A 23,587-nucleotide genomic window follows, 5' to 3' on the forward strand; every position below is an offset into this window, starting at 1 on the left:
TTTTCCAGGGAATCCCCCAGCTGAAGGCGAAAATATGTAGTATTTTCCCTAAAGATACACATATGGATTGTGCCCGCCCCTCCCCGCACTAGAAATTGTGCCCCTCCCCACTTATTATAGCCTAACGTTCCTACAAGCCTGCCAAGAAAAACGTGCTTGAACCTTTAGTGGATGTAAATCTGAACGACAAAACTGTATTCCCTGATCAAACCCGTATTCCCTGATCAAAACCGTATTCCCTGATCAAAACCGTATCTCTGCATAAGGGAGAGTCGAAAGGACTTGAAGCAAAGTCCTGGTTGCGTCCATGATCCATTATCAGGTGCTTGTTCTTAGCACGATGCCGTGTCAAATGGCTGATTGACTGATTTTTATAAATATATATTTTTTTATTATTAAATATGTTTTAACTTTCGTTGAACAACTATCGCTGAGAATTCGGAAGGGTGTACCCATGACAGACATGCTTTAACTTTAAATGGATATGAGCATGTGTCAAATAGACCTCTATCGCATTCCTATTGCGCATGCGCGCGAAGAGTATCGTCCCTTGCCGAATTCGACTATCCAGGCTATTTACAACTTGGGGGGGGGGGGGGGGGGGGGGGGCATGATAGACAGTTGTCATGAGCGATGTAAGTAGATTCGTAGGAGATGGGGAATCTCTAGCGACTAATGTACATATTTACATTGGAATGATTTAAGACCAAAAGCAGTGAAACATTAACTTAGACGAAGTTTCTGGAGCCGCCTGTCAAGGGTTTTAACAAAGCAAAATTAAAATATTTATACAATAAAATGAAAATAATTGGAATGTATTTGCTACTTTTAACAATTAGAATTATAGTTATATTCACGCGGATTTCTAGTGATGTTTAATTAAAATTTAATAAAAATATGCCTCCCCTACCGTCTAAAAAAAACAACAAAATCCGTATCTCACATAGACCTTTATCACAGCTATATTTTCACCTTATCGTTACATTAAAAAGGACAGTCATTCGATGCTACATGTCTTATCTGCACATTATTTATTTATTTATTTATTTATTTGCGTATTTCTTTCTTTCTTTCTTTCTTTTCTCTCTTTTATTTACTCTTCACTACAATTAATATCGAACACATACAACTTCATTTGAAATATCTGGTATTTATTTATTTACTTATTTATTTATTTTATTTTTTATTTTATTTTTAAATTTTTCCTGTATTTACTTTTGACTATAATTTATATGAGACGCATACAACTTCAAGTCTGCCGAGCATATACATTATGTTTATTCCTAATCTATGATATTGACGATAACGAAACACACTAGGGTAATGACCTCTTTATCGTATAATCTCAAACTTAAAACAACGTATTTTTTGTAAACTGTATATATACCAGTTAACCATCGATCGATATATTCAAATGGTGTATGGATATGTGATGCGGTGTCGTATTGAATGGGAACGACGTCGGATATTCTTACATCAAAATAAACTAGCGCATGATGTTTTTTTTTTTTTGTAGTTTTTGTGTGTGTGTGTGTGTGTGTGTGTGTGTGTGTGTGTTGTTGGGTTTTTTTGTTGTTGTTTTGTTTTGTTGTTGTTGTTGGGGTGTTTTTTTTGGGGTGGGGGGGGGGGGTTCTGAACACTGGACAACTTTCAAAGTAAAGTTGCTATTGACGTGTTTTTGACGACTATTGATGCATACGTCCATTCTGGAGTGTCACCGTAGTACGTCTGCTTAAATATCAATACACAGCGCCGATATCTTGATTAATTTATAGTTATCAAATTCTGAAAGTATGGGATCTGAATTTATTATTATTTTTTTTTTTTTATTGGCCTAACTCTTCTTTTTATTTCACCGTTTTAATTATTTCGGCTTAAATTCAGACTTGTCCATCGTCCGAGACATAATACTTCATATGTTTGCTTCCAACATTCAAACGAAGTACCTTTTGACTGTGCATAATAAACCCTCTTGAGTTTATAATAAATTGACCATCCTGAGTTTGTAGCCATATTATTAAGTTGTCGTCTAATTAATCTCTTATAAATAAACCTTACATGTTTCTTAGGCTACATATTCTTGCAGCAAATATATATATACTACTCAAAAGAATTTAAGGGTCAGACGATATTTTCGACATTATTTTCTGAATGTCAATTATATTAGCAAGACCATAATGTCACGCATGGTATTGTTCCAATTTGACGAAAGTGGGTCTAAGCAACCCATAAATGAATTAAAATCCACTGTCATTGACACTGTCGACTAGTTATAATGGCGAAAACATGCTTACATTTGCACGTAAATTAGGGCGAAAGCGAAAGGTCTGCTAAGTGCCCATAACTTGCTTTTTCACAAAGCGCTTCATTTGCACGCTTTGCACGTGTATTCCATGTTCCCACTGCTGAATTTCCGTATAATTGGAGCTTGCGTTTGTGTACGGTGCACACTCCAAATTCGACATTGGTACGACTTCAACTGACTATCGAAGATCGAGGAAGGGCTATTGCTTGGCTTCAGGATGGCAATACGCAAAGAAATGTTGCTCTAAGACTTGCTGTCAGTCAGAGTGTCGTTGGCCGACTGTGGCAACGGTACCAAGCAACGAATTCTGTTCGAAATCGTCCACGTTCGGGAAGACCCCGAAGCACTACAAATAGAGAGGACCGCTACATCACCAATATGGCTCTACGTCAACGCACAACCACTGCACGCCGATTACGTGACAATATGCGGAGTGCGACTGGAACTCGAGTGTCTGATCAAACCATAGAGAGGACCGCTACATCACCAATATGGCTCTACGTCAACGCACAACCAATGCACGCCGATTACGTGACAATATGCGGACTGCGACTGGAACTCGAGTGTCTGATCAAACCATACGCAGTCGTCTGAGACCCAATAATCTACGCTGCTGTCGCCAGGCTGTTCGACCACCACTCCTACCACGTCACAGAACGGCCAGACGTCACTGGTGCACGCTTCATCTGCGGTGGCAACGTGTTCAGTGGGGTCGAGTGATGTTCACTGATGAGTCCAGGTTTAGTCTCCAGTTCAACGACGGTCGGGTTCGTGTCTACAGACGTCCTGGGGAGCGCTTCGCTGACGTTAACGTTAGACAACGTCACCGGTTCGGTGGTGGCATCTCTATCCACCACAGGACCCCCATCTATGTGGTGGATGGCAATCTGAATGAAATCCGCTATCTGAATGAGATTATCCGGCCGTTGGTTCTCCCAGGCCTTCAGCAGATTGGCGGCGGGGCAGTTCTGCAGGATGACAATGCCAGACCCCACCGCGCCAGGGTGGTAACGGACTTTCTCAGACAACAAGGTATCGCCAGGATGGATTGGCCAGCATATTCGCCTGACTTGGCCCCAATAGAGCACGCCTGGGACGAATTAGGCAGGAGAGTTCGGGATAACCATGCCCCTCCGGCCAACCTTCATGATCTGGTTCAACTTCTTATGGCAGAGTGGCAGGCCATTCCCCAAGAGTTCTTCAGACGTCTGATCAACAGCATGAGGCAACGATGTGTCGAGTGTATTCGCGCCAGGGGTGGATTCACACACTATTAAACGAATGTTCTAATGTGTAAAATCAATGTTTGACAACCTTCAACTTTGTCAGCATGTCATGTGACTTTCTTGTATACAGTGACGTTTATTTGTAGTTTTTTGTAAATATGGAACAATAAAAAAAAAAATTGGTGTAGTTTACATCAGCAGTCTAATACACTCTGAAACTTATTTGGTTATAAATTTTTGACCCTTAAATTCTTTTGAGTAGTAATATATAGTTTTGTTTATAAACGCTCTGTCACGATAACAATGTTCAGTGTAGGTAGTTATAGGTAGACGTATACACACACACATTTTAAATCTAGTTGAATATTTTGGTGTGTGTGTGCGTGTGTGTGTGTGTGTGTGTGTGGTCTAGCGTTACAGGGGTTGGGGAAGGCGTCTAATTTTGATAAAAATAACGTTCCATAATGTTTGAACAGCCGCTAATTGCGTAAGGAATCAACCAATAGACCTCTTTCGCATTCCACTGCGCATGTGCGCGTAGTGGGGGAAATCGTGGACGCTAACTGTGAACTCGCGCGAGATCTCGTAAAAATAGCCCTGCTTACAAATTTGGGGGGGGGGGGGGGCATGGACAATGGGAGGCTACACAATAAGAATGTGAATTAGCTCTATTATTAATTATTCTATCAATAGGAACCCAAAACGTCTGTAAAAATTCAACAAATACTTATTGGAGACGTTTGTGTCTTATTGCTTATCACGAAATAAAAAATATTTTGTTGTTACGCAACGCCCGAGAAACTATCATTTCGGATTGTACACAAACCATATCGGATATGGGCTTAAATAATAACGTGTGTGGGTGTGCGCGCGTGTATGTATGTAAGTATGTATGCAGATATTTATTGTGTTTAACGTGATTTAAATATTTATAAAGCATCATACGGATAACTAAAACACGTCAATAGCAACTTTACTTTGAAAGTTGTCCAGTGTTCAGAACCCCCCCCCAAAAAAAAAAAAAACCCACCCCAACAACAACAAAACAAAACAACAACAAAAAAACCCCAACAACACACACACACACACACACACACACAAAACAAACAAAAAACAACAACAACATCATGCGCTAGTTTATTTTGATGTAAGAATATCCGACGTCGTTCCCATTCAATACGACACCGCATCACATATCCATACACCATTTGAATATATCGATCGATGGTTAACTGGTATATATACAGTTTACAAAAAATACGTTGTTTTAAGTTTGAGATTATACGATAAAGAGGTCATTACCCTAGTGTGTTTCGTTATCGTCAATATCATAGATTAGGAATAAACATAATGTATATGCTCGGCAGACTTGAAGTTGTATGCGTCTCATATAAATTATAGTCAAAAGTAAATACAGGAAAAATTTAAAAATAAAATAAAAAATAAAATAAATAAATAAGTAAATAAATAAATACCAGATATTTCAAATGAAGTTGTATGTGTTCGATATTAATTGTAGTGAAGAGTAAATAAAGGAGAGAAAAGAAAGAAAGAAAGAAAGAAAGAAATACGCAAATAAATAAATAAATAAATAATGTGCAGATAAGACATGTAGCATCGAATGACTGTCCTTTTTAATGAAACGATAAGGTGAAAATATAGCTGTGATAAAGGTCTATGTGAGATACGGATTTTGTTGTTTTTTTTAGGCGGAAGGGGAGGCATATTTTTATTAAATTTTAATTAAACATCACTAGAAATCCGCGTGAATATGACTATAATTATAATTGTTAAAAGTAGCAAATACATTCCAATTATTTTCATTTTATTGTATAAATATTTTAATTTTGCTTTGTTAAAACCCTTGACAGGCGGCTCCAGAAACTTCGTCTAAGTTAATGTTTCACTGCTTTTGGTCTTAAATCATTCCAATGTAAATATGTACGTTAGTCGCTAGAGATTCCCCATCTCCTACGAATCTACTTACATCGCTCATGACAACTGTCTATCATGCCCCCCCCCCCCCCCCTCCCAAGTTGTAAATAGCCTGGATACAGTCGAATTCGGCAAGGGACGATACTCTTTGCGCGCATGCGCAATATGAATGCGATAGAGGTCTATTTGACACATGCTCATATCCATTTAAAGTTAAAGCATGTCTGTCATGGGTACACCCTTCCAAATTCTCAGCGATAGTTGTTCAACGAAAGTTAAAACATATTTAATAATAAAAAAATATATATTTATAAAAATCAGTCAATCAGCCATTTGACACGGCATCGTGCTAAGAACAAGCACCTGATAATGGATCATGGACGCAACCAGGACTTTGCTTCCAGACCTTTCGACTCTCCCTTATGCAGAGATACGGTTTTGATCAGGGAATACGGTTTTGATCAGGGAATACGGGTTTGATCAGGGAATACAGTTTTGTCGTTCAGATTTACATCCACTAAAGGTTCAAGCACGTTTTTCTTGGCAGGCTTGTAGGAACGTTAGGCTATAATAAGTGGGGAGGGGCACAATTTCTAGTGCGGGGAGGGGCGGGCACAAGCCATATGTGTATCTTTAGGGAAAATATTAGATATTTTCGCCTTCAGCTGGGGGATTCCCTGGGAAATGTGTCAAAGACGGGCGATGGTGGTGATAGAAAAGGGGAAAAAACGAAACCAATACTGGTTAGCGACCTCGCAGTTTGTCTTCAAAACCCCATCATGTGGCGAACAGCCACCTACATGTATATAGCCATCATAAAGTATGACATTATATTTATTACCTATCAAAAACGATAGGCGTGTGATGGAGACAGGGAAATAGGGAGCATGGGGACCGTTCAACAATTACGTAACGCAATATTTGGTATTTTTATACACCAAGGCCACACACCTCTTCTAAAATTACGTATCGGTCGTGTTTTCCACATCATAATGACGTGCTTTCACCAAGATTTTCTATTGGTATGGTTTGGTAATAAATACTAGATAAAAAAGCATCCGTTAAAGAACAAAATAGCAATGATTCGGTGCATTTTACTTTATAATAAAACAAATTAGCCATGATACCCCCTTCTCCCTAGAGTAGAGCGGTCCGTAATTATTTTAGATGATCCCATATAATTTAAGCATGTTCAAACGTTTCAGTATTTTCATGATTACAATTTCAGTACAACTTATTTAACACAAAATCGTGCTGAAGATGTATATTTATATATGTAGGAGTACACAACAGCAATAGTAAACAAATAAAAAGCTGTGGACCTGTCGAGTGAAACCCCCGCCTGTTGCCGACCACGGTCGGGCTGCTGGTGTTCTCTTGCATCTGTCAGTGTAGACGATCCCGTCCCACCCCATCCCTTTCCTGTCCTGGATGGAGTAGTCGGAACCTGTGCCCATGACAGGCGTGCGCTAAAACAGCTTACTCTGAATGTGCACGTTAAGCCCTATGACCTGACCTAACCTGAGGAAGAGTGGGAGATTTGTTCAACGCCTTTAGATATGAGAGTTTAAGACATGTTTTGTTTAATGACACCACTAGAGCACATTGATTTATTAACCACTGGCTATTGGATGTCAAACATTTGGTAATTTTGACAGTCTTAGAGAGGAAAAATTTGTTTACCATTAGTAGCATGGGATCTTTTATACCAGTCTTTGATGTACCAGTCGTTGTGCACTGCCTGGAACGACAAATAGCCCAATGGCTTCTCGGACATGGATCGATCCCAGTCGTCCCATCCCAGATATGACAGTGGTGCACTGCCTGGAACGAGAAATAGCCCAATGGGTTCTCGGACATGGATCGATCCCAGTCGTCCCATCCCAGATATGACAGTGGTGCACTGCCTGGAACGAGAAATAGCCCAATGGGTTCTCGGACATGGATCGATCCCAGTCGTCCCATCCCAGATATGACAGTGGTGCACTGCCTGGAACGAGAAATAGCCCAATGGGTTCTCGGACATGGATCGATCCCAGTCGTCCCATCCCAGATATGACAGTGGTGCACTGCCTGGAACGAGAAATAGCCCAATGGGTTCTCGGACATGGATCGATCCCCAGTCGTCCCATCCCAGATATGACAGTGGTGCACTGAACGAGAAATAGCCCAATGGGTTCTCGGACATGGATCGATCCCAGTCGTCCCATCCCAGATATGACAATGGTGCACTGCCTGGAACGAGAAATAGCCCAATGGGTTCTCGGACATGGATCGATCCCAGTCGTCCCATCCCAGATATGACAGTGCTAAATGAACGACCAGTTTAATGATTCAACCAGCAACAATTTTCAAAAATCAAATAATCATGACAATATGTTGAGATACTGTGTTAGGCAGAGTTGACATGTAAAGTGATTTTTACTTTTTCAGAGTGTGGTGATGAGGGTTGCAAACACCAGTGTCGGTACGTGTTCGGAACAGTTGCAATCGATCCCTGAAATATTCATTTCGATAACAAATATGAAAATACCCATTTACAGAATGAAAATACTTTTATTGAATTAGGCCTGTATGAATGTAAACCTAACATACAGAAGTACAATGTTTGAAGTAGACACATGATACTTTCATAATTATATTGAATTAGGCCTGTATGAATGTAAACCTAACATACAGAAGTACAATGTTTGAAGTAGACACATGCTACTTTCATAATTATATTGAATTAGGCCTGTATGAATGTAAACCTAACATACAGAAGTACAATGTTTGAAGTAGACCCATGCTACTTTCATAATTATATTGAATTAGGCCTGTATGAATGTAAACCTAACATACAGAAGTACAATGTTTGAAGTAGACCCATGCTACTTTCATAATTATATTGAATTAGGCCTGTATAAATGTAAACCTAACATACAGAAGTACAATGTTTGAAGTAGACACATGCTACTTTCATAATTATATTGAATTAGGCCTGTATGAATGTAAACCTAACATACAGAAGTACAATGTTTGAAGTAAACACATGCTACTTTCATAATTATATTGAATTAGGCCTGTATGAATGTAAACCTAACATACAGAAGTACAATGTTTGAAGTAGACACATGCTACTTTCATAATTATATTGAATTAGGCCTGTATGAATGTAAACCTAACATACAGAAGTACAATGTTTGAAGTAAACACATGCTACTTTCATAATTATAACATTGAAGACATTTAAATAGTTTAATTTAAATAGACTATGTTATAAAAGAAAATAATTTGAGTTTATAATTAGTTAAGATCTTAGATAGTATCATACTTCCTTTCTGCACAAGTTATAAATGTATTCAACATTTTCATTACACTTATAGAAAGCAAAAAAAAAAAAAAAAAAAGAAGCCTTAATTCACCTAATTCTTGCTACATAAACCAATTTTCGGGCCAGAATTTGAGTTTCTATATAGCTTTTTAGATTTATTTAGGGTTCGCACTACCCCCAGCACATCGTTTAATCAGTGGTCATTAGATGTCAACATGATAACCGACAGTGTGTGTGTGTGTGTGTGGGGGGGGGGGGGGGCATGGCCCTTTCCTGATTCCTACGCCAGTGCACTTCATTTGATGTGTTACAGGAGACATCTGTCACCAAGTTAGCAGCAGTGAGTCCCGACCCCCCCCCCCCCCCCCCCCACCCTGGAAGTCTGTGTTTTTCCAAAGCCAATACTAATCAGCAAGGACTGTCCATAATAATTCATCCATGAAATATGTTCCACTGAATGCATTGAATTTGCAAAAATGTCATCAAAACTTTTTATGACATATATGTACTTCATTTATGGTAAAACCAATACATTCTCTATTTAGGTAATAGATTTAATTGATGCTTGGATTGTTAATGTATTTTCAAGAAATTATCCAATTGTAGTCAACCAATCAAAACTGTTTTTCCATTCAGATTAATTGTATACTGATTATTGACAATTATTTGTAATGCTTAAAATGTTCTGTGAAAAAATATATTTCTGTCATTTAGAGAAATTTTACTGGTTAATATTGACACAAATTGTTATTTATTTTTGGTAACATCCACTATGGTTTTTAAATAACTTAAATATTTACAAAAATAAGAAGAACAATCAGAGAAAAACTTTGGGGTGAAAGACAGTACCTGCTACTGACTGGCGAATTCATGGAGACAGTTAAACTACCTATCTAAGTTTCAAAGAGTATTAAAGAACGGAACACAGAAGAAGAAGAATTATCCATACTGTGAGCCGATAAACTAAAAACACAAAACACCAACAAACCATGACACAAAACAAGATCTTTTTTGAAAAAAAAGAAGAAGTTTGTTTTATTTAACGACGCCACTAAAGCACATTGATTTTTTATCTTATCGGCTATTGGACGTCAAACAGATGGTCATTCTGACACTGTTTTTTTAGAGGAAACCCGCTGTCGCCACATAGGCTACTCTTTTATGACAGGCAGCAAGGGATCTTTTATTTGTGCTTCCCACAGGCAGGATAGCACAAACCATGGCCTTTGTTGAATCAGTTATGGATCACTGGTCGGTGCGAGTGGTTTACACCTACCCATTGAGCCTTGCGGAGCACTCACTCAGGGTTTGGAGTAGGTATCTGGATTAAAAATCCCATGCCTCGACTGGGATCCGAACCCAGTACCTACCAGCCTGTAGACCGATGGCCTAACCACTACGCCAACAAGGCCATTTTTTTTTTAAATGAACATTTAACACGTTACAAATCAAATGCCAACAAATACGAGAAAACACGAGACATTCATGCACATACATCATTTATATATTACAACAGTATTACAAAACAATGATGACTTAGATCCACAACACTTGATTTAATTCTTCTCATAGCCTCAACAAACTAATAAATTGAAAGATGTATATGAAAAGTAACATAATGTACAGTAAAAATATGTGACGGCTGAATATATTAAATAGACTACTGACATTTTTGCAAATAATATTATTTCAATATCAATTAGATGTACAAATATTTATTACATAAGAATCGTTTTGTTTTATTTCTATCAATCAATGAATAAATACTGTATATTTGAGCCTGTTCAAAGTACAGTAATGTCCATTGCAAAAATAATTCTTGTTACTATTTTCTTCCCACAAAATGGGTCTTTCTGTGGTTTTGTGTGAACTAGAGGTGCCAAGGTGTACAGGTATACTTGAACTGCTACATCAACATGTAATACTGGATATCTGAGGTACCTGTAGACTGTCCATTTTAAAGTCCATACATGTATATGACAATGGAACAAAATCCAGTAACATACCTTTATAGTAAATATGTTAATGAACACATGCGTGTAAAAATTAAAAGAGTCTGAACTCAAAACAATGCACGTAGAATCTGTATGGGATTATATGGTATGGAAATCCCAACCTGGGACAACTTGAACAACATGTTGCCTATTTCTGTTACAAACAATGTCTGTTTGAACAGCTGTAAAGCGGCCGATCTCAGAGGAATGTGATTCTACTATGATGTTTCAAAGCAAGAATTGCCACTTAACATCTTAAATTTAATATTGTGATCAAAGATGGAATCCCAAAGAATTAAACATGGAATCCATACCATTAAACATTTTGTTCAGTGTCACAACATGATTAGCTATGAAAGTTTGAGAGATTTTAAAAGATTAAACAGAAGTTCTTAATCAAGTTTTAACTATTGCTTATAACATTTTTAAAAACAAATAATTCTATATAAATTCTAAGTTTAATACCATGTCCAGACTCTAAAACTAGTCACAGGGCCCAGGCATGTGTGCGGGGAGGGGAGGGGGTCAGGGGTCAACCATTCTCACTCGAGCCAAATTCTGTTTTCTTAATATACATTGTATTATCTGAAGGAGCATGATTTGATTCCCTCTATAAACTTAGCTCGCCAGTCTTGACCTTCTCCCCCCACTGAAATTCCTGTTCGCCAATCTTGACCTCCTCCCCGCCGCTGAAATTCCTGCTCGCCAGTCTTGACTTCATCTCACTACTGAAATTCCTGTACACGCACATGAGGGTCTGTGTTAGTACTTCAACACATTAACGCAAGGCAAACAATTAATACTGTCTATGGCATGGATGTTTCTTCTGTGACTACATGATGATGCAAGGCAAACAATTAATATTGTATATGGTATAATTTATGTTTCTTCTGTGACTACATGATGACACAAGGCAAACAATCAATACTGTATATGATATAAATGCTTCTTCAGTGACTATCAGCTGCCTGGAAGGTCCATTCTGCTGAGCCTGGCCATGAACTCGAGCAGGTACATCTGCAGACGTATGTCCTGTTTGTTGTTGGTGACGAAGAAGCCGGGGACGCCAGCCCTTTCCAGCATCACCTGCTGGTCCATCACCTTCTGGTCCAGGTCGAGGATTACCTTCATGTCCTTCTTCCGCACCTCATCCTCACAACGCCTCTCCATCGTCTACATTTACAGAAAAAAAACAGAGGAAAAGAATATTTTATTCGCACCATCCCACAGACAGGATAGTACATATCACAACTTGTGTTACATGTTAACACCAGCTTTCAAGCATTGGCTGGAACAACAACAAACAGACCAACTGACAGGTATTGATCCTGAGATTGACTGCACATCAGACAAGGTATCAATCCTGAGATTGATTGCACATCAGACAAGGTATCAATCCTAGATTGATTGCACATCAGACAAATGTTTTAACACTGGGCTATGAATGTCTCATTCAGTTTGGGATTACCGTAATATGAGAATAAGTCGTTTACAACTAATGTGACTGTCAAATGAAAACTGGATTCTGAACCACAAGAATTACGCACACTTGCTTTATCCCATGTGGCGTAATTCATCTTCATGACCAACTGACAGCTATTCCAGAATACTGGAAATTCTTAAACTGAGATCATTGATCTGTACACACAAGCTAAACAACGTTATTCCACTCTGCATCAAATGCAGTCACTATGGTAGTAGAACAGACCTCCAGTAATGCGCTAAGTTTACTTTGAAGCCTTACCTCCCACTCCCTGTCATTCTGAGCTTGTACAATGGACAAATTGTGAGGCTTTGCTTCACAGTCTTGTATAGCTTCCTTATGTTTCTTCTGCATTTCATGTCTTTGGGCTGCAGAAAAAGAAAAGAAGAATTTTTTTTTTTAAACATTTCCTGTACACTACAAATATTTTTCTTTAAATATTAAAAAAACTCAAGACTCTAGCAAATACATGTTAAGCTAGCTTGTAAGTACATTAGTCTTCAACAACAGAGGAATAGCTTGATGTACAAAAGTTATGAATATCAGTCCTTTACATCTGAGGGGTACAATAGCGTTTACATGCCCAAGTGCACCTTAATTTTAACCCAGGTGCATTTTATATTGTCCCTCTAAACTATGGAAACAGTGTGCCTGCTGTTGGTTGTTTGAACAGAAACTGGTTTAATCCCATCTGATTCCAGTATTTTATATTGTCCCTCTAAACTATGGAAACAGTGTGCCTGATGTTGGTTGTTTGAACAGAAACTGGTTTAATCCCATCTGATTCCAGTATTGTATACGTCGGGCGGGACATAGCCCAGCGGTAAAGCGCTCGCTTGATGTGCGGTCGATTTGAGATCGATCCCCATCGGTGGGACCAATGGACTATTTCTCATTTCAAAGGCCATGGTATGTGCTACCCTGTCTGTTGGATGGTGCATATAAAAGATCCATTACTACTAATGGAAAAATGTAGCAGGTGTCTTCTCTAAGACTATATGTCAAAATTACCAAATGTTTGACATCTAACAGCCGATGATTAATAAATCAATGTGCTCTAAAAATTCACTAGCCGTACTTTACTTTAAGTTAATACAATTTTACTAAATAATAGTAATAATCAGATATGTCACCTAAAGAGAGAGATAGACCTTAAAACACTAACATTGGGGGGTTGGGGTAAGATATTCATATTTACAAAATAGACTTAACTGCAACATTTGACCCCAAACTATTCACTAGCTGTCGGGCATGGCAACAGTAGTTATTTACTAGCCCAACACTTGACTATCACTAGCCATCTAGAAGCTCTGATTACATTTTACCATTTTTAAAGGTATTTTGTACATTACTACAAATTAAGCAATTACACATATCAAAAGTATAATGTATTTCCATGCAGCTTCAACAATGGGTCCCATAACAATCCTTGGTAAAAAATTTAAAGAACATAAAAAATGCTTCATCAAGTATCCATTAAAGGCATATTGTCACAGATCACTGACCTATTTAATGGTCTGACAAAGTATTACCCGAACAAAAATAATTTGATTTGTCCCTAAGTGTACTTTATTCAACCATCTTCATAACCACCATACTCCATTTATTAATGACATTTTGTAAAAATAATTGAATTATGGCAATGGTCCATAATCCAAAAACTAAAATTGCCGAGAGGGTTGACATGCATTTCACTTTATCATGGATCAGTTAAGGTGATGCGATACCTAGATTTGGTTTTCAATAATTAAAGGGACACACCCTAGTTACAGCTAGTTGTTAACCATTACGGCGTTGTTTTTCGCTATTAAACCCATTTTTTCACAAATAAAATTGCACTTTACTTACCGTTTATTATTTAGAATATACATTTCCATTCACCTGAAGTGTATTTTGGTAATCCTGGTAATCCTGGTGTTTGTAATACCACAAAATGCATTTTTCGTATTTCTGAAAAACGGACGCACGTTTGAGAAAAAACCGTTGAGCAGACAAGGTCTAATCTATTTTTAGACGGGATATTTCCATTTCAATGTCACAGACGTTGGTATACCACGTGACCGTTATCATTTTGGTTCGGTTTGTTTTCTCGTGCACGGTTCGCGCAATCAACATCCGATTTGTGAGATTTTTCTTCACAGTTCGTGAACATTTTCAGTAACAATAAAGTTCAGACAAGTAAGTATCTCAATACAAAACGCTACAAATCCTTAAAACCAATAATTTTGCTAAGTCCTACGATATCTGGAGAGGGGATTCAACCAAGACAGAACAGTTGGAACATGTCCAGGAGAGGTGAAACGAACGCACCCCAAGTCTGTCAAATTTGTCATGACGTAGGCATTGTTGTACTTCATTGTTGTACTTCGAGCGACATCTACCGGTGACATCAGAATACAAACTTTCAAAATTATTTCAAGCAATTGGGACATAGGGATTCCCATGGTATTTATCGATATAAAACCTGCTTTTTCATTCCATTTGATAAAAACGTGATCTAAGTGTGTTACAGGTTTGTAGATTAACCAAATTATAATTTATTTTCGCTGGATGGAACTAGGGTGTGCGGCTTTAATGTAATTTTTATTTATTATCCATTTTTAGAGAAATAAGGTCCTTAAATCCGTGACAGCATGCCTTTAAAATAGCAGTCATTTCTTTGTCAGCATGGAAATGCAATTAAAATTCAAACTGTGACATCGCACATTTTTAAACCTGTCGGTCACCTTTACTGGATTTTGCAACAACATATATTTATAAATAAGTCTGTGGTAGATGAAATTATTTGGATACAATTTTGTGTGGACCTGTATATGTAATGAAAGGTAATTATCTTTATATTACACAAGAAAAACAAATACATATTATTGGTCATTACGCAATTATAAGACTGCCGAGAGCTTTAAATACAGAGTAGAAGATACTGCGTCCTTGTGTCAGATGTGTATGAAAAAAGGTATGCATGACCTCTTCTTTTACTTAATTATGAATCCAACATTCAGCATCACAGATACTATTATCAATTGCTGAATTATTACAGCATATGATACAGAATGATTTCTTTTCTCACACAAATAACATGATTCAGCAGGATGATCCATAACAGATATTTATTCATTCACTATAACAGTGATAATGAAGAGTTTAATATAGGTCAATGGCCTGTTTGCCAATCTATTTCTTTTATGAAATAAATATTGTTTAAACCATAACGAAGAGCTTGTTTTAAACATAGAGGGAGCCAAGAAAACCTCTCTAATAGTAATAATAGCAAATAATAATAATACAGTTTTAATCTTTGTACACACTCCAATGTCTTACCTTTGTGTTCACTGACAAGTTTCAATCTCTGATGGAAAAGACTCTTCTCCTCCAGATGTTGTACCTCTTCCAGACTGCGAACTATGGCAAACACAGTCGTGTCTATCAAGGCATTTGATAAACTCGACAGCAAGTCATATGACATCCGCTGTTGGAGTTTTCTATAAAAACAAGGAATATGCAATGACAGTACAGTATATAAGATATTAATCATCACAGACCTCGTGAAAAAACATTGTGGGGAGTGATTAATTGCTCGCCTAACTTGGATTATAGGGAACTATTTAAGATATTGCCGTATTGAGCATCGGTATATATGTAATCCTTTTGTATTACGGTTTTTCTTGTTAATTCACATGCTAAGAGGAGATAACCATTACTCTCCTTGAACTAATCTCAGGGGAGTGATGTGAATTAAGAGTGATAGCTCCCCTTAAACAGTGAAGTGAGTCAATAAGATCATCAACTTCAGTTACAATTAGAAAATTAATACTATATCAGGGCTTCTCGAATTTTTACAAAATCCACTAGCCTTGGGATCAGTGATTAACTAGCCATGAGTAAAAATTCACTGGCCCTACTTTACTTTAAGTAACGTTAATGCAATTTTACTAATAGTAATCAGGGGTGGGAATTGGTGCACTGTAAAAAAAGAGGAAATCTAGAGGGTTTCTGGAAATTCTTGAAATCCTAGGTTAAAATCTGTACCATCTGACACATTTTGGAGGAAAGGACGATTAAAATGCGAGGAAATGCAATGTTCCATGAGAGGAAAACAGCTGATCTGAGGAGAATTCCCACCCCTGAGTAATAATTGGACATGTTACCTAAAGAGGGAGATAGATCTTAAAAACACTATGATGGGGTGGGGGCAGGATATACATATGTAAATAAAATAGACATAATTGCAGCATTAGACAACTTTTTTTCACTAGCCGTCGGGCATGGCAATAATAGCTATAAAATTTACTAGACCAACAATGAATATCGCTAGCCACGGGAGTGGGACTAACACAAATTTAATAGTTATGCAGATTCAGTCACCCATTAGTATCAATCACTAATAGAATAAATTTATAATAAAATTGAATATATTAATACTGTACATAAAATAACAGAATTTACGGTAGGTAGGTGAGTAACTAGTTTTACATGCTCATATACCATGAGGGTTTCGAAAACGCCCATTCCTGAGTCCGAACTCCGATATGATCATGGGCCTGACTCGGGATAGGAATATAGAGTTTGAATGGAAAGAAATGATGTTTAGTGATCGATACCCCACATGCAAATGCAACATGTAGGTGCCCAATATAAAATATAGTGTTTGCGAGTCTACAGGATCAGAAAATGGTTCTGTTACCCGTCACACCCATATTAAACATACATATATCCCTTTAGGTAGGACAATTTCCAACTTAGAAAGGAAACAAAAAATCCCTTCATTTATGACTGAATTACATACCATGTTAAAAATATTTTTTGGTTTAACAACACAAATAGTGCAGATTGATTTATTAATCATCGGCTATTGGATGTCAAACACTTGGTAATTCTAACACAGTCTTAGAGAGGAAACCTGCTACATTTTTTCATAAGCAGCAAGGGGTCTCACAGAAAGGATAACACATGTATACCACAGCCTTTGATATATCAACCGTGGTGCACTGGCTGGAACGAAAAACAGCACAGTGGGCCCACCGACAGGGATCAATCCTGGACCAATCACCTAATCAGATGAGTGTTTTACCACTGGGCTACTTCCCACCCCTTGCATACAATGTAGTCCCTATCTGGTGATGAAAGCTGGTAGGCCTACCTTGTACATGGATCCAGGATATTTGCAAAAAAATAATTCGAGGAAAAATAATAAAATTTAAACAGATCATAAGTAATAAAAACCAAACAAACAAGCATTATGAGAGTACTACTAAAGCAAAAAAAAAGAAAGAAATGTTTTATTTAACGACGCACTCAACACATTTTATTTACAGTTATATGGCATCAGACATATGGTTAAGGACCACACAGATTTTGAGAGGAAACCCGCTGTCGCCACTACATAGACTACTCTTTCTGATTAGCAGCAATGTATCTTTTATTTGCACTTCCCACAGGCAGGATAACACAAACCATGGGCTTTGTTGAACCAGTTATGGATCACTGGTCGGTGCCAGTGGTTTACACCTACCCATTGAGCTTTGCGGAGCACTCACTCAGGGTTTGGAGTCGGTATCTGGATTAAAAATCCCATGCCTCGACTGGGATCTGAACCCAGTACCTACCAGCCTGTAGACAAATGGCCTAACCACGACACCACCGAGGCCAGTACTATTACTAAAGCAATACCGATCCCAACAATTTTTCTTATCTCCTAAATTTAAGCGACATGCCTTTGTGCAAAGTGGGTAAAGTGCCATGAAAGTCAAACATAAAATCTAACAGTACATTATAAAGCTATACACAAAATTTAAGCTCAGTATCTCAAGACCAGGAAAAAACCCGTCTGGAAAACATATTTTTACATCTCCTAAGTTCAAGTGCCATAACTCTGTCAAAAATGGGTAAATCGCCATGAAAGTCAAACTTGAACTGTAACAGTACATTATAAAGCTATACACAAAATTTCTCAATATCTCAAGGCCTTCTGAAGAAAAAAAATCCGGAAAACAAATGTTCACATCTCCTAAGTTCAAGGACAATAACTCCATCAAAAATGGGTAATCTCCATGAAAGTCAAATTTGATCTGCAAAAGTACATGATAAAGCTAAACACAAATATCTGCTCCATATCTCAAGACATTCTTAAAAAAAAACATCCGAAAAACTATATGTGGAACAGATGGATGGACAGACGACAAACAGATGGACAGATATGAAACCTATAGACTCCTCCGGCTGGACCAGCAGGGGACTAATAATACAAGATGGTTATGGGTTAGAATCTACATTCCATGTACTTTGACAAATGTTAAACAGCAGTTCTCTTGCTATATACTCTTTAAAAAATTAATAATTAATATCCATTAATTTCCAATAGTTCAGGATAAATAATTATATCCAGACAAAAGAATGGGAGAGGTGGAGTACTGTTCTCTCTTATTTTCAAATATTATATCTATCACTTCGCTGAAAGAACTTTTATTCCATTTGATTTCTGTTATTAAACTAATATTACCCAGGAAGTTCTCTGGACATTTTCTGCAGTTCACTTAACAGAGCATAGTGTCGCCTTTGACGCACTTCTTTATGCATTAAGTCTTCACTTGCCATCCTTTCTATGCACTAGATGTACAAAATCTGAAAAAGAATAAAACATGACAAATTATGTTTTCCTATCATTTAAAACATAATAATAAAATAGTTTGTAATGCACATGCATTATTATTAACATATATGTAAGAATGATGCACATCCCAGGCGCAAATTCAGGGGGTAATCACCATCTCAAATTTCAAAGTGCCCTTAAATGTTTGGTGTTTAGCAAATGAATACAATGAATTTATTACTTTTTAGTGAAGCACATGTGATGTCTTGGTTGGCTTGGTGTTTCAATACAGATTGCCATCAAAATAAGTAGAGAATGGCCGTTCAGATTACCACATGACATTAGATAATGTACTAGTCCCTAGGGAACGGCACCACATTCAAATCTGTACATCTGACACCTATGTTGCTGGTGTACGCTACTCATGTATTACATATGTGTAACTACTTATTAAAAAAACAAAACAAAACAAAATTAAAAAGGAAAGAAAAAAGCTTCTGCAAAGAGTTTATCATCTATGATAAATCATTTAATGAATATTGTCAATGTCCCCAGCTGCATTAATAATTTATTATGCTTCAAACTCTGTTTGGTTTTTCTCGTGAAATCAACATCCTATTTGTTGTCTGCTTGTCGTTCATTTGTGAGGTTTTTCTTAACGGTTTGGGAACATTTTCATTACAAAATATAAGTTCATACAAGTAAGTATCTAAATACAAAACTTTACAAAGCGCTAAAACCATTAATTTTACTAAGTTGTTTTTATTTATTCCTTAAAATTACCTATATCAGGTCCACTTGACTTGTACAAATTGACTTAAAATAGAGGAAGATGAATTAATATTTGGTGTATGTCACATGACCTCACACATGCTAGATCAACAAGGCCAAATCATTTAATTTTATGATTTTCATGCCACCTGTTGTTAGAATTTGTTTTCAATTATTATATTTAATTTGTAAAAGGTATGCTGCATTTTTGTGACCCTACTGTAATGAATAGCTGACATACACGTAGTCCATTCAGAACAATTTGAAAATAATTTTGAGCATATAAACTGTTTTGCTTAAGAATCAATCATTAGAAAATTTATGTTATACAAACTATTCATTAGTATGGATGTATTGCCTATCTGTACTGACATCAAGTATTGTTAGCAATCATGGTGAAAAAAGAGGTGAACTGACTGCTCTTGACAAACTGACTCTTTCCTTTAAAAATTTTATTAATCAAAGTGTTTGTACACTGTGAACATTTCAGAAACAATTTTTTTTATGTAGCAACTTTAAAAATTGTAAATGACAAACTACGCACGCACGAAAAAGTAATTTTTCCAAATGCATCTGTTAGAACGCAGTTAGAAACTAAAATACTTTCCTGTTTACTGGAATGAATGAATGTTTAACGACACCCCAGCACGAAAAATACATCGGCTATTGGGTGTCAAACTATGGTAATGCAAATAAATAAAGTGATGATCAACATCAATATAAAAATTCAAGGTTCAAACAAAAACAGTGTAAAGAACTGTGCAAAAATACAAATACAAATATCAAAGAATTTTACGGACACCGAATTTTACTCTAAACTTCAATTTGTGCTGTATTGGCCATTCTCAAAGAGAATGTTACACCCCTGCACCACGGTGAGGTTACAGCACGCGCAGGGGCTAAAATACTTTCCTGTTTACTGGATGGCGTTACATTTTTGTTGACTAGAATGGACTCATTTTACATTCACTTTGTTGACTGTTTTTGTCAACTGATTGGAGTATATTTTTCTTCATATACTAGTATCAAAGGGAGACCAGTTTCGGTGAGCATAAGCATTTGGTTTTAAAGCATATCAATATTAATAAACAGAGAGTTGTTATCCAAATAGCTACCTTTTTATTCATATTTCTATGTTTCAAATGAGCACTAAACTGCCTGCTATTTAGCTAAGTTTACCACATGTGTATCAAAAACTGTAGCATGTATTAGCCATAAATATTGTTTTAAACTACGTTACCCATCTTGGTGAGTGAAACGTTTGGTGAGCACCAGTAAAGAGTTGACAGACAACATTTTTGGAAAACGAATATAGCAATTCTGATGTCTTGCAGTTGTGTTATATATGAAGCAAATAAATTGTTATAAATAATAGTAAAACTGTTGGTCAAAAAATATAAGCTGCATTCTGAATTTTAATAATTACTGTAGATCGTGAAATTAATGCGATCATAATATTAATACGAAAAATGTGAGTTTGTGTTTGTGTTATTCCCATTAATAATATGACGCATTTATTTCTGTTTTGTCCAGCAATAGTACAGCATGCTATGTGTCACACACTATTAAAACAAACAAAGATTAAAACTGTAATGCATTTTATAAAACAACTAGCGCACACAATTCATCGTAGGCAAGACAGACTAATTGTTCAATAGTCCAGCAAAAGCCAACACTATTCACTGTGAATGAATGAATGAGTTTTCAGGGTTCATACACTTAAAACAGTTTCAGTTTCCAGGACTTTTAAGCACCATTTTGGTTCGTTTTCCAGGATTTTTTTTTACATTTTAACAGGAGTCTGAATATATTACCTGGAAAGGATTTTGTTTTAAATGACACCCCAGTAAACTGTTCATTCAGTGGTTGTTATGTCTCAAACATAAGCTACACCTAATTTAGATATATCACATGGATGCTAAAGTTGTAGAAATACTTAAATGAAATAATATTGTAGTATGCAGACTTTTTTACTGTGTGTATGTGGGTGTGCATGCATCTGTGTCTCAATGCTGGATCTTACAGCTAAAACATTTAGCACGCAAATCCTGAAGTTGACCATTTCTTTGTTTTTACTGTTCGCTGCAACTTTGTCGATATATCTTAGGAAGATGCTGTTGTAATGGTACATGTATGCTAATGTTTAGCCAGATTTAATTAACTACATGTTTTTACGTTAGGATAAATAATTGGTGCAAAAATGTGCTTCGAGTTGATCTCACTAGGGACTAAACACAACAGAACTTTATTATGCTCAGGTCGTTACACAATGGCATATGAGCAACAGGTTAATGAGTTTATCTCATTGAAGACACCTGTAACTCGGATTTAATTGAAAAGTACATAGACGTGTGTTATTATTATTAAGAAAGTAATATTTCACAGGGAGGCCATCTGCATTAATTTCATGTCACATTTTAGTCTGACCACTATCACTCGCATTAATTTAGGGACACGTTAATTTCAGGACCTACAGTATATATTAAACAGACTTCCAGAAAGATATCCCCTGCGCATGCTGTAACCTCACTGTGGTGCAGGGGTGTAACATTTTCTTTGAGAATGGCCAGGTTGAAGTTTTGAGTAAAATTCAGTATCTATCTGTGATATTTGTGTTTTTGCACAATTCTTTACACTGTTTTTGGTTAAATCTTGAATTTTTATATTGATGTTGATCATCACTTTATTTATTTGCATTACCATAGTTTGACACCCAATAGCCGATGTATTTTTTCGTGCTGGGGTGTCGTTAAACATTCATTCATTCATTCCAGAAAGATATTTATGTTAAAACATATATAAGGACCATATATTTTTGGCAAGTATCCGTAGAGTTTTACCAGCTGAAGCTGTCAGTCATGTGACTTCAACAACTAGATAGCAGAACAGCTGTAACAGACAAAAAATAGTTTTTAAAATTTAAGTTTTCTTTCAAATTACAGTCTTTGAAAATCATAGAAAAAAGGTATTAAGAAATGTGCCGTGTTTATGAGTGGGTACGGTTCAATCTTGCTTTCTTTATTCGTTTTAACTTTATTTTTATGAACATGTCTGTGAATGTGACAGACATAAATTTGTTACTTTTCCCATGAAAAAGTCATCGATGTCAGAACAAACGATGCAACCACCAAAACCGGTCAACAGACGATACATACTGTTGCATACAAATGATGCAACCACCGAAACAGTGCAATGAACGATACCGTAACTGAAAAATATATAATATTCTTTCCTCAAGTATTGTATTAGTGTTTTTATCATTAGTCTTAAGTAGTTAGTGATTTGTAGTATTATACTAGAATGAAAGTGCGGTTTGACTTAATGTGCGCCCTGCACTAGTGACTTCGATGGTATTAAATTGCAGATAAAAATCTTCCCTTTAAAAATATACATCGTGATAAATATAGGCCTATATTATAAGTATATAAAACTGGAGCGAAATATGAATAAACTCTTGAATAACTGAATAACTTCAATAAGCAAAACGACCAGCATTCCATTCTATTGACGACATAACATTGAATATTATAAAACATAGTATTTATCTACCATGGCAATGTTTTAAATATTAAATCTGTGAAGTCTAGTTTTTCATTTTAAGTGTCGAAAGCTGCAACACAAGCTATAGAATATTTTGACGATTCCACCAAGCAAACATTTTCTGGGAGCTGCCATTGTTAATTGGTTTGTTGGAAATATTTCCTCTCTCTTCTTGCGAGACCCGTAGATAGTCGTTACGTTTTCTCACCCATGAGTCTTTTCGTTATGTGAGTCAACTGCTGTAGAAACTATATAATTAAAATGTGAGTGGACAGAATCTTATTTTGTATCTCGTTGTCACAGCTCTGATTTTGACTAGAGATGTGCGTTATATCTGTGTCTCTGCGTGCGTGCGTTCTCGCGTGCGTGTGTGTACATGTTCGTATGTGTGTGAAAACCGTGTGCATGTAGGCCTACACACTTTTCACAGT

The 23,587-nt window shown here is 36.7% G+C and overlaps 1 protein-coding gene across 1 annotated transcript; it reads right to left on the reverse strand.

Annotated features, from left to right (window-relative positions):
• Positions 1-10,261: 10,261 nt before the first annotated feature.
• Positions 10,262-23,299, reverse strand: LOC121371010 (protein DGCR6L-like). The gene is made up of 5 exons (XM_041496615.1): positions 23,166-23,299; positions 18,756-18,877; positions 15,578-15,738; positions 12,518-12,624; positions 10,262-11,946 (listed from the first exon to the last, which is right to left on the reverse strand). Exons 2-5 carry the CDS (start codon positions 18,848-18,850, stop codon positions 11,734-11,736), a joined length of 576 nt encoding a protein of 191 aa, XP_041352549.1. The 5' UTR covers positions 18,851-18,877; positions 23,166-23,299; the 3' UTR covers positions 10,262-11,733.
• Between the last annotated feature and the right edge of the window lie 288 nt (positions 23,300-23,587).

Source organism: Gigantopelta aegis, chromosome 4 (genome assembly GCF_016097555.1).
Source record: "Gigantopelta aegis isolate Gae_Host chromosome 4, Gae_host_genome, whole genome shotgun sequence".
Lineage (NCBI taxonomy): Eukaryota > Metazoa > Mollusca > Gastropoda > Neomphalida > Peltospiridae > Gigantopelta > Gigantopelta aegis.

Excerpts from the sequence above, each read along its gene's own strand:
- LOC121371010 (XM_041496615.1), bottom strand. The coding sequence starts at position 18,850 with ATGGCAAGTGAAGACTTAATGCATAAAGAAGTGCGTCAAAGGCGACAC. Across the intron at positions 15,739-18,755 it reads ATGTCCAGAGAACTTCCTGG|AAAACTCCAACAGCGGATGT; the intron begins GTAATATTAGTT and ends TTGTTTTTATAG. Across the intron at positions 12,625-15,577 it reads ACTTGTCAGTGAACACAAAG|CCCAAAGACATGAAATGCAG; the intron begins GTAAGACATTGG and ends CTTTTTCTGCAG.